This window comes from Sorex fumeus, unplaced genomic scaffold (assembly GCF_029834395.1).
Source record: "Sorex fumeus unplaced genomic scaffold, SorFum_2.1 ptg000051l, whole genome shotgun sequence".
NCBI lineage: Eukaryota > Metazoa > Chordata > Mammalia > Eulipotyphla > Soricidae > Sorex > Sorex fumeus.
Genome location: NW_026606108.1, coordinates 4,456,672 through 4,474,178, shown reverse-complemented (window position 1 = coordinate 4,474,178; position 17,507 = coordinate 4,456,672). Strand labels below are relative to the sequence as shown.

Below are 17,507 nucleotides of genomic sequence, written 5' to 3'. Positions count from 1 at the left end.
TTTCACCCCCACCCCTCTCTGCCATCCAAAGAAAAGGAGGAACAAACAATCAACAGAGCTGAAAACCAGCAGAAATAAGGAAGTGAAAATTAGGGTGGACATAAAGGAGGTAGAAACCTGAAACTCATTTCCAAAGGATCAATGAAACCAAGAGCTGGAACTTTGAAAGGAGCAATAAAATTGATGAGCATATGGCCAGGCCAAGGACGCTTGCCTTGTATTACTTGCCAGCTAGCCCGGGTTCAATCCCCAGCATCCCATATGGCCCCTGAGCACTGCCAGGAGTGACCCCTGAGCACTGCCAGGTGTGCCTGCCCCCTGCAAAAAAAAAAAAATTGCTGAGTAGTAGAGGACCCATAAGACTTAAGCCCAAATTCATAAAAAAAAACAACCTTATAGAATCAAGAGGCAAATCTTCATTGATAATGCAGAAAGAGAGGATTCTAAGAAGTAACTGAAAATCTACAAGCAAACAAAATAGAAAATCTTAAGAGAAACGAATAATGCTTAAAAACCTTGCAACTTTCCAAGACTGAGCGGATAAGAAACCCTTGTCCACTGGGTCAGACATTGGCACAGCCATTACATGTTTCCTGTGAACAAAGGCCCAGGGCTAGGTAGCTTGACTCGTGGATTCTACAAAACGTTCAGAGAAGAAAAAATTTCTTGTTCAGAAACTTCAAAATCACAGGCAGGGACACCCCAGAGACACACCGAGAGGCCAGGACCAAGGGCACGAAATGGAAAGTGGCAGTGGGTGTCTCTTTGACGAACAGGAAAGCAAAGACCCTGGATGGAACCTTTCTGACTGGCACACACGGGAGACTCATTCATCACGACCAAGTGGATTCGTGGCCCGGATAAAGAATGACACAAGCTGGACCCAAGGGACCATCTCCCTGGCTGTGGACTTGGAGGGTTTTGGACCATTTGCAATAGAAAGTCAGTCACTTGGTCTAATAGCACTGTAGCACTGTCCTTCGGTTGTTCATCAATTTGCTCAAGCGGGCACCAGTAACAAATTGTGACTTGTTGTTGCTGATTTTGGCATATCAAATATGTTGCGGGTAGCTTGCCAGGCTTTGCTGTGTGGGCATGATACTCTCGGTAGCTTACTGGACTTTCTGAGAGGGGCGGAGGAATTGAACCCAGGTTGGCCGTGTGCAAGGCAAATGCCTTACATGCTGTGTTATTGCTCCAGCCCAGGTCTAATAGTCACACACACACAAAAAAAAGCAAAAGCAAAAAAAAAAGCTTTCACTTCTGGGGCCTGAGAACTGGTTCAAGGGGTAGGAATGAGGGGCTGGATCGATAATACAGTGGGGAGGGCATTTTCCTTGCATGTAACTGAATCGGGTTTGATTCCAGGCATCCCACTGGCTCCCCTGAGCACTGCCGGGAGTGATTCCCTGAGTACAGACCCAGGAGTAACCCCTGAACCCCTGGTGTGACCCCAAAACAAAAACCCTCCCAACAACAACAACAAGAACAAGAGCAACACCAACAACAACTAAACCCGCACAAAGGGCTGGTTGCATGCCCAGGATTCAGGAGACCCTGGGTTTGATCACCCCCGCCAGGTGGCACTGGGCCTGAGCATCTCCTGTGAGCCCAAATAAGCCGGCCAAGCATTCCCAGGAGTGGACCCCAGAGTGGACCTCAGACTCCCATGGCCCCCAGCCCCTCCCCCCAAACCCCACTGCTCACGATCCCCCTAGGAAGGGGGGCTGCGCTCTGCATGAAAGAAGCGAAGTTGTGGTCGATTGTCCTCCAACTCCTGGTCACTGCGTGGTCAGGTGTGGCCCTGACCTCTGCTTCCAGCTGCCCGGCCACTCCCCCATGCCTCTGCTCCCCTGGATCAAGGAAAGGCACTGCACCTGTCCGGGGGGTTCGGTCTAAGTGAGGATCATCACCAGAAGATTCTATTCCACATCCTGCACTCGCCAGGAGCTTGGGAGGTTCTGGAGAAAGCCAAGCCGCCTCCAAGCACTGCTGCTGCCTCAAACCCCTGCAGCCCTTGCCACCACCACCAGAGTTGGCTCTGAGCAAGCATGCGGACGACACTCACACATGGGCTGACACAGGAAGTGCAGAGCTATTGGGGTGTCACCATTAACTGAGCACTTACTAATTCCAAAAACATCTGTGCATACATTTAAGCCTGAGTCATTCTTCTTCTTTTTCAAATTGTGTGTGTGTGTGGGGGGGGGCAGTGTGTGGGAGACATCTGGTGGTGCTCAGGGCTTGCTCCTGGCTCTGCTCTCAGGGGATCGAACCCGAGGCCCGAAGCTTAACCCCTGCCTGATCTCCTCGGCCTGGATTTCTGCCCTTTCACTGCCAGGAGCAGAATCCCCGATTCCATGCCCAGCAGTGAGTCAAGAATTAGAAAAAAACAATCCCTGATCCCCTTATTTTTCTCCCAAGTGCAAGCTGAATAGGCATGAGGGCCCGGCTGGAAGGTGGTGACCCCCAGCCTGTCCCATGGTGTTGGGGTGGGGGGAGGCCAGTGCTTACCCTCCAGTAGGTCTCTGGCCAGACCAGGTTCTGCCCCCGTGGACCGAACAAAGTCTGACAGGACCGCGTCCATATCAACAGTCATGGGGTCATGCAGAAGGACGGCCCAGCGCTCGGCCGAGGAGGGGGTCGGGAGCAGGCTGGAAACCATCCACCTGCGGGCAGAGAGAGACACAGCTTAGCGGGGAGCACCCACCTGCCACGCGCGGCTCTGGGAGAGTGGTTGTGCCTGAGGATGGGAGACGGCAGCGTCCGACTGAGCAGTGTCCCTCTGACAGGCACCTGAGACGGGCCGCTGCTCTGCGTGCCAGACTTACCTGCCGTGCTCGTCCACTCCCAGCATTAGCTGCCGAGGAACACTTAGAGCCCCGCCCGCCTGCCCTCCCTCCTTCCCTCCTCTCTCCCTCCCTTCTTCATTCCTTCCCTCCTTCCTCCCTCCCTCTCTTCCTCCTCTCTGCCCTCCTTCCCTTCCTCCCTTCATTCTTTCCTTTCACTCCTTCCTTCCCTTCCTTTTCTCCCTTCTTTCCTCCCTCCCTCCTTTCCTTCCCCACTACCTCCATCCCTCTTTCCCTCCCTTCCTTCTTCCTTCCTCCTTTCCTTCCCTTCCTCCCTTTCTTCCTTCATCCTTTCCTCCCTTCCCTCCTTTTTCTTTCCCTCCCTCCTTCCCCTCCTTCCTTCCTTTCTTCCCTTCCCTTCCCCTCCCTTCCCCTTTCCTCTTTTTCTTCTTGCCACACCCGGCTGTGGTTGAGACTAATCCTGGCTCTGCATTTAGGGATCACTCCTGGCAGGGCTCGGGGACCCTATGCAGTGCCATGGATTGAACCGGGGTCAGCTGCGTGCAAGGACAGTGCCTTCCCTGATGTCCTAGCTCTCTGACCTGGCACTGAGATCAGTGTGGGTCCATGATATTCTCAGTCCTCTCCAGCGCTAGTGGTGTGGGCTATTTCGACAATGTGGATGAACTGTGTTGATGACAGAGCCAGGATGTTCTTTCTGCAGCCACCAGGGGGCAGCAGACAATGACCCAGGGTTTAGCCTGCTCTGTCATTCTTAAAAAGAATCTGTGTACTATTTTTTCCCCTCATTTTTATTGTGGCATCATGATTGGCAAGACTGTCTAAAAAATGTCAGGTTCATGCTGTTGCTCTCTATCCAGTTGTATGAAAGCATCGATGTACCCACGGTGTATGGTGGCCTTTGCTTAGGGCAGAATCGAGGAATTGGAAGGACCTCCCCGAAGACCCAAGCCTCCCATGTCTCCCTGTCTGGCTAGAACCTGTGCTGACCGCCAGGCCAGGTGATGGGAGACTATAAACTTGCAAGCTGGTCACTGAGCGGTCAGTCTCACACGCCTGCCTCTGCTCCTGCTTTTGGGGGAAGCCTTTTCGCCGGGCTGGCTGAGGATGAGGGCTGGGCTGCCCTCTGGGGCGTCTGCACCATGCCTGCTGGCCTGAGGAGCCTCTGAGGGCTGTGCCAAGCTCTTGAATCTCTGGGACACACCTCGGCACCAAAAAAACGCACAAAGTGGCTTATCACAAGCTCTAGATATGGGAGAACGGGGGGTTCCGGTGGGGCTGGGGGCCCTGGGGACCTCAGCCAGTCCACGCTTGTGGCCCCCCCCCGCACATGAATCCTGCCAGGCCTGCTACCTGTGGCCAGTGTGACAAGAGAAGAAGAAAAGGATTTGACCTGATGTATGTGGGACCAATTAGGAAATGGCCTTCCTCCTTCTCTCTGGGACCACAGCCCGGGCTTGACTGGTGTCCCTCTGTCACCGGCACCTGCTGGAAAAGAAGAACCATGCATTACTTCGTGAGTTGGGGCATGACCCACCCTCCCTCGCCTTAGTAAGCTCCGATGCTTCCACCGCTCATGCCTGAGTGAAATTCTCACAGAAAACCTACACTGCAGCGAGGGGCGGCAAATCTGTTCGACCCTCCTCTGATTTAGGAACATTCCATTTCCCCAGCGAAAGGACACTTGAAGGATTCGCACGAGTCCAGATGGAGCAGAAGCAAAGGGCTCTCGGAGGCTGCGCAGACTTCACGGCCAAAGGCACAGAGGATTCGGGTCATAATCACTCTGAATATTGCTTTAGGTCTTCACTATTTTCTTCATTGAAGCAATGCCACGTGATAAAACCAGGGGTGCAGCCTTATCAATCAGACTGTGTCCAGCTCCACCCTTCACTTGCCAATGGAGGCTTGGACCTGACTTACCCTCTCCCCGCCCATCTGGTGGCCCCTAACTTAATAGTCTGTTTTTATTTTTATTTATTTCATTGTTGTTTTATTTGGGGGCCACACCCAGCGATGCTCAGGGGTTACTCCTGGCTCTGCACTCAGGGATTAGTCAGGCGGTGCTTGGGGGAGCATATGGGATGCTGATTCGAGCCTGAGTCGGCAGTGTGCAAGGCCACCATCCTACCTACTGTGCTATTTCTCCAGGCCTGTGTTTTCTGTTTTTAATGAACCACATAAAAATTCAAAACACCACAAGAATGAAATCACATGGCCTTACTTCATTAAACAGGAGACCTTCTAGAAAATATATATCTGCGTATTTCATTGCGTAAATATATATGTCTTCTTTACTCAAAGCGCCTAGAGGCCAGGGATTAACCGCTCACAGGAGAGCTGATGGAACCTTTCCTTGCATACGCCGCTTGGATCTACCTCTCCCCTCCCCTCGAAGTTTGGGCCACACCCTGCGGCTCAGGGTTTATTCCTGGCTCTGCACTCAGGGATCCCTTTGGGCCATTTTGCCAAGGAACCATGAGTGCTTTTGGAGAGCATAGCCACATAGGCCCGCGCTTTGCTGGCATGGGTGCCGCTACAGTTAGAGTGCGTGGGTCTTCCTAGTGGGCAAAGCTAACCAGCATCTTTGGAGAAGGATACAGGGTGAGTTCACGCTCTTATTTCCAACCTGACAGAGGATGTCGGAGTCTGTCCTTAGCCTCACCCATTTTATATCTGAACTTCATGCCGCTCTTCGTCTCTTAGTCCCTAATAACGGGGACGCTGGGCTCTCTCGAAGCCACCCAGCTATTCCTGAAGGAGCCCCAAGTTTCAGAAAACTGAGGGGGGCACTGGCACTGGCGGGATGCTTACAACAAGCACTATCAATTCGTCTGAACTCAGGAGAGATGCGCAAAGCATGTTGCGGTACAACTCACTTTCAAGTGGTTCAGGGACGGAAACAGAATACATTCACAAAATATATCTACAATGTGTGTGTATGCGTGTGCGTATGTACATGTGTGCATATGTGTATGTGTGCAAATATGTATGTGTGTTTACGTGTGTATATGTGTATGTGTGCGTGTGTATATGTATATGCATGTGTATGCTTGTGCCTATATGTTTGCATAAGGGTATGTGTGTGAATGTGTGTATGTGTGTGTATGTGTATGTGCCTGTGCATATGTGTGTTTGCGTATGTGTGTGGGGATAGGACCCGGGCCAGCTGCATGGAAGGCCAGGGCCTCGTCCATTGAACTATCTCTCTGGCCTGCCTTCTGCTTCTATTTGGTAGATTAGAAGTTTATCAAAAGGACCAGATGGCTGATTAGTCCGTGAAAAGGCATCTTTGCGGAGTCACAAAGTCAGAGACTTGCTATGTGCTATCAAAGGAACAAAATGGTATTTTGGAAGCAGTTTTTTTTTCTTCATTTTGGGTCATACCCGGCGATGCTCAGGGGTTACTCCTGGGTTTGCACTCAGTAATCACTCCTGGCGGTGCCCGGGGGACCAAACGGGATGCTGGGAATCGATCCTGGGTCAGCCATGTGCAAGGCAAATGCCCTACCTGTTGTGCTACTGCTCCTGCCCAAAATGGTATTTTGGGATGAGAATTAAAGGCACAATGAATAGTGAAAGAAATCCTTCTGGTTTGCTTTTGGGCCATACCTGACAGTGCTCAGGGCCGAGTCTTGGCTCTGTGCACAGGGAACACTCCTAGCAGGTGCAATGGATCCTATGGGGTGTTGGGGATGGAACTTGGATTGGCCTCGTGCAAGGCCAGTGGGGTCCTCCCCCCCCAAATGAGGTACCAGCCCTGAGGCAATCCTTGCAATGAGACTGGTTTCCCCTCCTTGGCAGGACCCTCGCGCCTCTCTTAACATCAGTCACGCTCGCATCAAAGATCAGGGCCACCAGACAAACATCACTCCTGTCCAACTGCTCACCAGTCACCACACCCCCGAGGCTCTTCTCGGGAATTAAGCTTGTGGCCACAAATGAAAACTCAATGTGAGCGTCACTAACTCTTCCTCAATGGACTTTCACGGACAGGTCATGCTGTCCAGGTGCAGTGCTGGACTGAAACCTGATTGCAGTCTCCCCAACCCGCAGTTACTCCATGTCAGAGGCGGCCACCCTGTACTTACTTTGCAGACACTAGGGCTCGCGGCGGGTGTGCGGGCCTCAGGCACGTGGGGTGGTGCCGCGTGGTTCCTTCCGCCGAGGGTCCATGGCTGGAGACAGAGTGAGACCACAGCACCCTGAGAACTCTGGAAAGGACAGCGAGAAGGAATGAGCATGCCCACTGGCTGTCCAGAGGGACACTTGACTCTCAGCAAGAACAACAGGTGGACCTGTAGTCGAGCATCTAAATAGTCAGATTTTCAGAGACGGTACAGCATGCATCTGACTTGGGTTCGATCCCCAGCATCACCTGTGGTTCCCTGAGCCCCCGAAGGAGTGATTTGCGAGTGCAGAGTTGGGAGTCAGCCTTGAAGTTCGTTAGGTGTGCCCCCAAACCAACCAACCAACCAACCAACCAACCAACCAACCAACCAACCCACCTCCCCAAATAAACATGAGTATTTAGCCTGTTATGCTGCCATTAGCTATTCGGTATGAACTAAAAGTGTGGATCCTGTAGTCCCCGAGACCCCCTCAGCAGCCCAGTCCTCCCTTTCAGTTTGAAATAAATGTGAACCCAGGGGGTCGGGGCAGCGGCTGCTCCCAGGAGACAGAGCCTCATGGCCCTTTTGGGAGAGACCCACAGACTCACAGTGTGAACCTCCAGGGCGGCAACCCTCACCTGTCCTATGCATGCGCGGTTCAGAATCTGAGAGTTCAAGGCTAACTTGCACCTTGATCCCCACGGGGTGGGTGCAGCTCGCCCCCTAGTGGCGGAGCAGGGAGTGTCACTACTGCAGTTATCTGCAGTTGTGTGGACGTGGGGGCGGGTTAGGTGGAGTTCCTACTGGTTAAAACCCTGAGGAATCTAGGAAGGCTGAGACTGTCCCGGTGAGGGAAGGGTGGGCCACACAGGGGTATGGTATCGCTCCCTCCTGCAGGGCTGAATCCTGTCTCTGGACAGAGCAGAGCTGGCCCAGGACAGAGGTCCAAACCAGGCATCTCTTTTCTTCCCTGTGACATCCCTGACCTGGGTGAATCATGCATTTTCATACGCAACTGCTTTATTTGCAACTTTGGGTCACTAACAGGAGCCGCCTGGTCCCTACCTTTCAGCAACATAATTTTTTTTTTTTTGCTTTATGGGTCACACCCAGTGATGCACAGGGGTTACTCCTGGCTCTGCACGCAGAAATTACTCCAGGCGGTGCTCAGGGAACCATATGGGATGCTGGGAATCGAACTTGGATTGGCTGTGTGCAAGGCAAACACTCTACCTGCTGTGCTATCGCTCCAGCCCAACATAAAATATTTTGATCTGGGTGACCTTTCCATCTTGAAGTCTCCGACACTACTTGGACAGCAGAACTAGTTTTTTTTCCCCTTTTGCCACATTGCTGGTTATATTTCCCCCATTTTGCCTTTATTTCTGAACCATTTTAGGTCATTCACTTCCACGGGGTCTTGAAAGAACCATCGTGACTCCATTCTGGAAAGCCAGACTCCATTCTGTGCCTCAGGGCCATGAGTTTGTAACCGAGTCAGGAAAACATACCAGACCCCAAGGGATGGGCATACACGCCAGACGTCTGACTACACATCACAAGGAGGGTTCAAGGAAATGTAACAAGATGTGCTAAGCCCTCTGTTTTGCCTCTGTCCCTCCACTTGCTTGCTCAAGGCCATGAGAATGCACCTGGCAGGGGCACTCAGACACGCAGGCAGGAGGGCAGAGGGTTTAAGTCTCTCCTGGAGGGCGATCAGGGTTCTGAGTCTCTTAGACTTGCGAACCCTCAGCATTGTCTGTACAGCTCGAAGTTCCAAGCCCAGGGAGGGGTCCCAAGCTTAAAAACCCTCAGCACTGAGGTCCTTGGAATGAGTGTGTTTTGGTGTGTGAATCACGATTACGATCACGACCATCCTGCTGTTCGTCGATTGCCTTGAGCAGGCCCCAGTTATGTCTCCTTCGTCCTAGACCTGAGATTTTTTAAAAAGTGCCATATTCAAGGCTCTTTCAGGGTTAGGAGAATGACACCCTTCATTGTTACTGGTATTTGGCATATTGGGTACACCACGGGGAGTTTGCCAGACTCTGCCGTGTGGGCAGGTTACATTCGGTAGCCTGCCAGTTTGTCCAAAGTAAGAATGAGATAAGATGTCGCGCGGCCGCAAATGCCAATAAAACCTTGAAATATCTGTCCTGTCTTCGTGTGTCAGTGGGTGGCTGAGCTCAGGCTTGTAGCCACTTAACATGTCTCATCGCACACCTTACAGATAAAATTCATTTCTTTGCACTCCACTTCAGGGCATCTATGAGAGGGTGCAGGGATTAGGGTGCTTGCCCTGGTTTGCTCTTCGGCATGGAATCTGTCTCCCCAGTCAGGAGTGACCTCTAAGCACAGAGCCAGCAGGAACTTCTGGATGCTGCCAGGTGTGGCTCAGAAACCCTCCCCCACACTCCATGAAAGGAAGAAAGAAGGAAAGAAAGAAACAGAGAAAGAGGGGCTGGAGCAATAGCACAGAGGGTAGGGCGTTTGCCTTGCACGTGGCCGACCCGGGTTCGATTCCCAGCGTCCCATATGGTCGCCTGAGCACCGCCAGGAGTAATTCCTGAGTGCAGAGCCAGGAGGAACCCCTGTGCATCGCCGGGTGTGACCCAAAAAGAAAAAAAAAGGAGAGAAAGAAAGAAGGAGAGAGACGATGAAAGCAAGAGAGAAAAAGAGAGAGAAAAAGAAACAGAGAAAGAAAGAAAGAAAAGAAAGAAAGAAAGAAGGAAAGAAAGAAAGAAGGAATGCTTGGGACATATTGAAAAAAATTTCCCTGGACAGATCATTGATTCCACACGTTCATCTTGACACTGACGTGCACTCGGCACTGGTTCCGAGGGCTTATTTATCCCTGCCCACGGTATGGGATGTGCCTCCCGCCTTCCTCCGGGGCTGCCACTGAGTGAAGCTGATGACTGCTTATGCTGCGTTCCCACTGGATTTTCCAGCGAGCCCGAGGTCTGTTCACCATCTGGCGCCCAGCTGCCTCCTCCTGGGGGTGGAGGTGGGGGTGGGATGCCACCCGCTGGGTCGCGCATGTCCACTTTCCAGTCCAGGCCCTGCAGGCTGTGTGTTCTGGGTCTGAAATACCATTTCAGAGACCCGTGGCTTTCATTTCCAAGCGGCATGTACTGCCGTATTGCTGGACCCAGGCACGGAATTGACCTGGTGGTCAAAATCTGAAGGCTGCTTCTGATTGTACCCCCAGGGCCCCAGTGAGACCCCCTAAACCCATAAAACTTGTAAGTGGATTTAGCACACACAGAAAGTGGAACACATGGAGATACACTGAAAGGCTAATTTTGGATATTTTTTTTAATGCCATGGCAAAAGAAAAAGGAAGTTTTTTTTAAAAATCAAGATCATGGTGATTTATTTTATTTTGTTTTTTTGGTTTTGTTTTGGGGTCACACTGGCAATACTCCTGGCTCTGTGCTCAGGAACTGGCAACCCTACAGGATGCGGGGGACCGAACCCTGGTCGCCAACATGCAGGGCAATGTACTACTGCTGCTGCACTATTGCTCAAACCCAAGATCATGGTGATTTAATTAAAAAAAAAACTGAAAAAAAATCCAGGGGCCAGAATGATAGTACAGTGGGTCGTGCACTTGCCTAGTACAGGGCCAACCTGGGTTCAATCCCTGGCATCCCATAAAGCCCCTGAGCCCTGCCAGGAGTGACCCCTGAGCACAGAGGCAGGAGGAAGCCCTGAGCATCACTGGGTGTGACTACACCACCTGCCCCCCATTCCTCTCAAAAGAAACTGAACAGAAAAAAGAGAAAGAAGTAGAATATTGGGGGAGGGGGATGGAAATAGTGAAACTTTGAGAAGGCAAGATATTTTTTCTTTTCTAAATTATGGCTGAAAAAGGGCTGGAGTGACAGCACAGCGGGCAGGGCATTTGCCTTGTACACGGCTGACATTGGTCCGATTGCTCTGTCCCTCTCGGTGGCCTGGCAAGCCACCAAGAGTTATCTTGCCCGCATGGCAAAGCCTGGCAAGCTCCCTGTGATGTATTTGATATGCCAAACACAGTAACAACAAGTCTCACAATATGTTGTGAGATGTTACTGGTGCCCACTCAAGCAAATCGATGAACAACGGGAGGACAGTGCTACAGTGGTCGAAAAAAAAATTGTACAACTGATGGAACCCAGATGAAGTGGGACTTCTTGAATGTCTCTCAGTCCCGACCCTTATGAGCCAGGAATATAGAACAGGTGTACAAATGAAATACTTCTGGGTCACAAACCATAAAGGATTTGGTTTAAAAAAATCCTAAAAATCTACCCCATAGGCAGTTAGAAGATGAGGAAGGGAAGAAAAGGGAGTCAGGAGTGGAGGACGTCAGGTGCATGGGTGATGTGGGGAGTGGTAAAGCTCTCCCCAAACCACTGAGTCAGCGATCCCGAGAACAAGAAATCCAACACAACCAAACCTGACAATGTACCTCTCAAGGTTGGGAGGGTGGGGGGTTGGGGGAGGTAACCTAGGGACACGGTAGGTGGGGGTGGGGGGATAGGGAATTTGAGTCTGGGGGTGGGATTGGTGCTAGAACATTCTATGTCTAAAACTCAACTACCAATATCTTTGTAAATCATACGTCTTTAACAAAATAAACATTTAAAAATATTTGTACTTAAAAGTTACCCTGCATGGGGGCATGACGCACAGTTTTAGAGGCTAGGGTATAGAGGAACTATTTTGGATTGTTACAAGCAGGAAAGGGAAGGAGACTCTAAGTAAGGAAATGCTTATAGCCACGGGAAAAATATCAGACCAGTGCAATGCAGCAAGTTCTTTAGGCATCACAAAAATCTTGGAGAAACTGTTTTTAAAAAGTTCAAGAAGACTATAGGAGAGTCAAAATGAGTCAACAGCAGAAAGATACAGACAAAATCGCCAACCCTTGGAAGCACATTTCTAAGTATTCTGTGGGTCAAAGAAGAAAACAACAACACCTCACTTGATCACTTGACATCCCGTTACTCATCAGTTTGCTCGAGCAGGTGCCATCTCCATTTGTCCCTGTCACGTGCTAGTGTAGCCCAATGGCGTTTGCTCATTTTAGGAACATGAAGAGCCTCAAACTGATCGTTCAGGATCTTGACGAAGAAGTCTGACCATCTCATAGGTGGGCGGCCACACGATCTTTTGACGTCCAGTCATCAAATGGTAATGGCTCTGGTCGGTTATGGCTCTAGTCCAGCGGTCATCTCTAAATCATTTTTATGTGTCCAGCCCAGCCCATCTGATTTTTGGTACCTTGGCAAACAAGACAGCATCCCTGATTTTTGACCATCGATGGAAGTTGGAACTCCAGATTCTTTCTCTCCTTTGAGTGAAGCATGATACTTCAAGCATAGCTCTTTCGATTTCTCTTTGGGAGACCTGAATAGCATTATCCTGTTTTCGTAGGCCCAAGTCTCTGAGGTGTATGTTAATGCAGGAAGAACAGTGGAATCGAAGAGATGTGTCCGGAGCCAGAGGTTCTTCATCCTTTTAGCTATTTCTTCGACGTCTTGAAGGCATTCCAAGTTGCTCTCTTCATCCTGCGCAACTCAGGTGCCAGGTTATTTGTCATGTTGACTTCTCGACCTAGGTACACATAACTGTTGCATTCGGAGATGTTTGTCCCACTGAGAGTGAATGGAACATCAGGAACGAGACCGTTTCTCATAAACATTGTCTTTGTGAGATTCAGCTGTAGTCCGACCTTTCCACACTCATGGTCAAAGTCGGCCAGTATTTGTGCCACTTGGCTGATGTTTGGTGTTATTAGAACGATGTCATCAGCAAAGCGGAGGTGGTGTAGTTGCCGACCGTCTATCTTCACTCCCATTCCTTCCCATTCCAGTTGTCACATGATGTTCTCAAGGGTGGCACTGAAGAGTTTCAGTGAAATGGCATCACCCTGCCGAACCCCTCTCTTGACGTCCATGATCACCTCCCTGTAGAATGGTGAGATCCTGGTAGTGAATCCGCAATACAGCTCATGGAGGATCCTGATTGAGTTTGAACACCCTGTTTGGCTAGGGCCTCGATGACCGCTTCCGTCTCAACAGAATCAAGGGCCTCCTTTAAATCAATGAACGTTAGACAGCATCTTGAACTCCTGAGAAACCTCAATGAGCCTGGTTATCATCTGGATATGGTCAATTGTGCTGAATCCTTTTTGGAAACCAGCTTGCTCGCATGGTTGTCCTTCATCTAGTGTTCTGCCAATCCTATTCATGATGACTTGAGTGAACAGCTTGTAGACAACAGACAACAGGCAGATCGGGCGATAGTTGCCAGTTTCGTGGATATCTCCCTTCTTGTACAGTAGTACGGTCCTTCTGGTTTTCCACTGGGACGGAACCTTGCATTCAGACAGGTAGCGTGTGAAGAGCTGAGCCAATGTATTGATTGAGTACTGACAGCAGGTTCTTCAGGTGTTCCAGTCTGACCTTGTCTGAGCTGGGTGCTGTTCACTTCTTTACCAATGAAATGGCATGTCGTATTTCGGAAGGAAAAATGTTGGGAACGACATATCCATCTTGCGGAATTTGGTATGTGGGCAGGTGGATGTGGCTATCAAAGAGATCCAAGTAGAAGTCATGAATAATCTTCTCCATTGCCCTTCTGGAAAATGTGACAGATCCATTAGGACATTGGAGGGCAGTCATCTTGGTCTTGTAGTTGGCAAAGGTCAGGCAGGTGTTGCGAATGCTTTTCCTAGCTTCTGCCGCATCTGCCAGCACTGCTGCTCTTCTCTCTTTGAGGTCTACCTTTATTGCTTCTCTGCACTGCTTTTAGAGCTTGGACATTCGCTTGCGGTTGCCTAAGGCTTGCACCAAGCCATGTTGGTGAATGAGCTTGAGAGTTTCTGAAGACAGGCATCTTTTTGTGACTATCTCTCGGCATTCTTCACACAATCATGGAGGTGTTGAAACAGTCGATCGTATTCCTTGTCAGTGTTGTCAAAAATGGCATGCTCCCATGTTGCTGCAATAGTGCCAAAGAGCTCCCAGTTGGTGGTCTTTCTGGGAGTTCCTTCTTAAACTTTGCAGCCCTTTCTCCCTGCTCTGTGAAGTAGAATTTTGCACGAAGGAGACAGTGGTCTGATCCCATTTGGAATTTTGGGACAACAGCGACATCGGTCTGGGCAAGACTGTCGATTGAATATGATGTGGTCAATTTTGTTGTGGAACAGTCCACCGGGAGACTCCCATGTCCAACGTTTAGATTCGACCTTCTGTAATTGTGAGTTATCATGGGTGGTCTTGGTCGACATGATGAACTCAGACAGTCTCTCACCCTGTTCATTCCATTCTAGGCCATGAGTCCCGATATGGAGTTCTTTGGCTGATCTTCTCGGTCCTATCTTGGCATTAAAATCACCGACAATGATCTTGTAGAAAGTGAGGTCTTCTTTATAGAACTTCTCCAGCTCCATGTAGAACTTCTCAATTTCTCCTTCATCATAATTGGATATTGGTGTGTAGACAATGAAGATAGAAACTGCCAGCAGTGAGCCACATCTATTCAAGTGTAATTGTCCGATTCGGGTTGTTAGGCATTTGAATGAATCAATGTTTATGGCCAAGTTCGTGTTGACAAGGACACCAATACCACCGATGCCTCTTTTGTCGTATGTTCTGACAAACAGTTCTTCCCCAGTGTTGAAAATGGCATGATATGATTGATGCCTTCTCGTCTTGGTCAGACCAATGATGTCATACTTGATCTTTTGTGCTTATACCATCAGGTCCTCGATGGATACATCTGATGCCAGCATACGTCCATTGAAACTACAGACAGTCATTTTTGTCCTTCTTTGTTTTGGCAGCCTAGTTTGACCCTGAGACTTCATCAGCCTCTCCTTCCTCATCCTTCTTAATGCTCCATATTGGTGGCTCTTTCAGGGTCAGGGGAATGAGACCCATTGTATTTACTGTTTCTGGCATATCGAATACACCACGAAGAGCTTGCTAGGCTCTGCCGTGCGGGCGGGACACTCTTGGTAGCTTGCCAGACTCTCCGAGAGGAATAGAGGCTTTTAGAGTGGCCTCTAATCGTCCTTGCAGGTGTTCCCATGGTTCAAACCATATTTGAACCCCATCAAATATGGTGCGGTAATCTTGTATTAAGTGTTTTATCATGTGTCCGGAAAGCATCCTGGAGTGTGGCGGCGGCTGGGTAGTGGAGGTAGTGGAGGTAATGGAGGTCTGCTGGGCTGCTGGGAGCCGGGTTCCTGGGTCTGTTCAGCCTGGAGTCCAAGGTCACAGAATTCTGCTTCCCTGGTTCTGTGGGGCTTCACTTATGTGTGAGTCTTGGCCTGAGTGTCCGGAAAGCATCCTGGAGCGTGGTGGAGGCTGGGTAGTGGAGGTAGTGGAGGAAGTGGAGGTCTCCTTTACCCTCATAAACAACACCTCAAGATACACAAATACATATTGAACTGAAAAAAAAATACATGCATCAAAACGCATTGGGCATAGCTAAAGCACTGCTGGCGGGGGAATTTACAGCATTAAATACTTACATTAGAAAAGAGTAAAAATTTCCACTCAATAATCTAAGCTCCCACTTTATCTAGCAAAATATTTCAATTTATAGCCAACCACATGAGAAAAAAATGAATTAAAGGTAAATATAAATGAAGCAATAGCAAAAAAATCAATAAAACAAAAAGCTGGTTCTTTGAAAAAAATCAATAAAACTGACAATCCTCCAGCAAGACTGACAGAGAAAAAAGAAGAGAGAAGACACATCTAGTACAAAAATAAAGCCAGATATTGATACAAATATTCAGATACCAAAAGCATACTTCAGGGATAAACAATTCTACATACATAAACCTGATTACTTGGATGAAATAGTGGGTTCCACAAAACACCAAAAATTACCCACACTCATTTCATATGAAATAGGTCATTTGAATTTCCTTTGACTAATAAAAAAATTTAACTTATAATTTCAAAGTCCCTAAAGAAATCCTCAGGTTCATTTTGTTCCTGATGGTTGAAGGATCATACCACATTTAAAGAAGAATTAATAATGATTCTGCACAATTTCTTTCAGAAAATAGAAAGAGCACCTCTAGTGAGTTGTATGATGCCAGTGTTGCTTCAAATCTAAGAATATAGTGCTAAAGTAAATTCCTCATGAATACAAACACTAGTATTGTTTATATGTAATAACTTGGGCTGGAGCAACAGCACAGTGGGTAGGGCATTTGCCTTGCACACAGCCTGCACGGCCGACCCGAGTTCGATTCCTCCGCCCCTCTTGGAGAGCCTGGCAAGTTACCAAGAATATTTCGCCTGCACGGCAAAGCCTGGCAAGCTAACCGTGGAGTATTCGGTATGCCAAACACAGTAACAAGTCTCACAATGTTACTGGGTCCGCTCGAGCAAATTGATGAACAACAGGAAGACAGTGACAGTGATGTAATAACTTATCAACTTATCATAAAACTAGTACAATAAATAACACAAACCCTACATGATCTGGTATAAATATATTTATGTATATATAGTTACTGCACTGCACTGTAGCGCTGTCCTCCCTGTTCATCGATTTGCTCGAGTGGGTCCAGTAATGTCTCCATTGTGAGACTTGTTGTTACTGCGTTTGGCATATCAAATACGTCACGGGTAGCTTGCCAGGCTTTTCCATGAGGGCAAGATACTTTCCATAGCTTGCTGGGCTCTCTGAGAGAGGCAGGAGAATTGAACACGGGTCGGCCAGGTCAGCCAAGTGCAAGGCAAATGCCCTACCCACTGTGCTATCGCTCCAGCCCATTTTGGTTACATGTAAATGTAACATGTGCATATATATATAGCACTGTCCTCCCATTGTTTATGGATTTGTCAAGTGGGCAACAGTAGCGTTTCCATTGTGAGACTTGTTACTGTTTTTAGCATACCGAATATTCCACGGTTAGCTTGCCAGGCTTTGCTGTGTGGGCATGATACTCTCGGTAGCTTGCCGGGCCCTCCAAGAGGGGCAGAGGAATCGAACCGGGGTCGGCCTGGGTCGGCTCCGTGCAAGGCAAGTGCCCTACCCGCTGTGCTATCGCTCCAGTCGGTGCACATATATAAATACATCAAAATCATTTGTAAGATGATTGTCATGCATTACATGCACATCAATCACATGTAGGATTTATCCCAGGGTTATAAGAACAGTTCAGTGTTAAAATTTACTGTGTAATAGGCTAAAGAATATTAGGTTAGTAATAGGCCAAAGAAGACAAATTATACAACCAAATTGTTCATGATAAATTTTTTTAATACTAAAAATGAAGGGACTTTCTGTCACAGAATGTAAAGATCTATAAAAACACGACAGCTAACAACATCCCAGATTGTGGTGAAAGGCTGGATGCTCCCCAGCTTTATCTAGGGACTGGCAAAGATGCTCTCACCATTTTCTTCAACACAGCACCAGTGGTCCTAGTGACACAGCAATAGGGCAAGAAAACGAAACATAGAAACAGACTGGGGAGGATACTGTCTCATATTGCGATTCATATAATTATCTATGCACAAAAAAGCAAAGAATCTATAAGGCATAGATAAGTTTAGCAAGTTCA

At 48.8% G+C, this 17,507-nt stretch overlaps 1 protein-coding gene across 3 annotated transcripts in view; it reads right to left on the bottom strand.

The window, feature by feature from the left end:
• OTUD7A (OTU deubiquitinase 7A) overlaps nt 1–17,507 on the bottom strand; it is a 122,564-nt gene that overhangs the window by 31,364 nt on the left and 73,693 nt on the right. Inside the window, exons 2-4 of one of the 3 annotated variants that reach the window (XM_056124483.1) lie at nt 6,902–7,024; nt 4,204–4,298; nt 2,515–2,669 (exon numbers count right to left, since the gene is read on the bottom strand). In XM_056124483.1, the coding sequence (XP_055980458.1) occupies nt 2,515–2,665 (151 nt within the window). In that variant the 5' untranslated portion in view covers nt 2,666–2,669; nt 4,204–4,298; nt 6,902–7,024. The remainder of the gene's footprint in view (nt 1–2,514; nt 2,670–4,203; nt 4,299–6,901; nt 7,025–17,507) is intronic. The other 2 variants (XM_056124484.1, XM_056124485.1) reach the window with 2 other exon arrangements.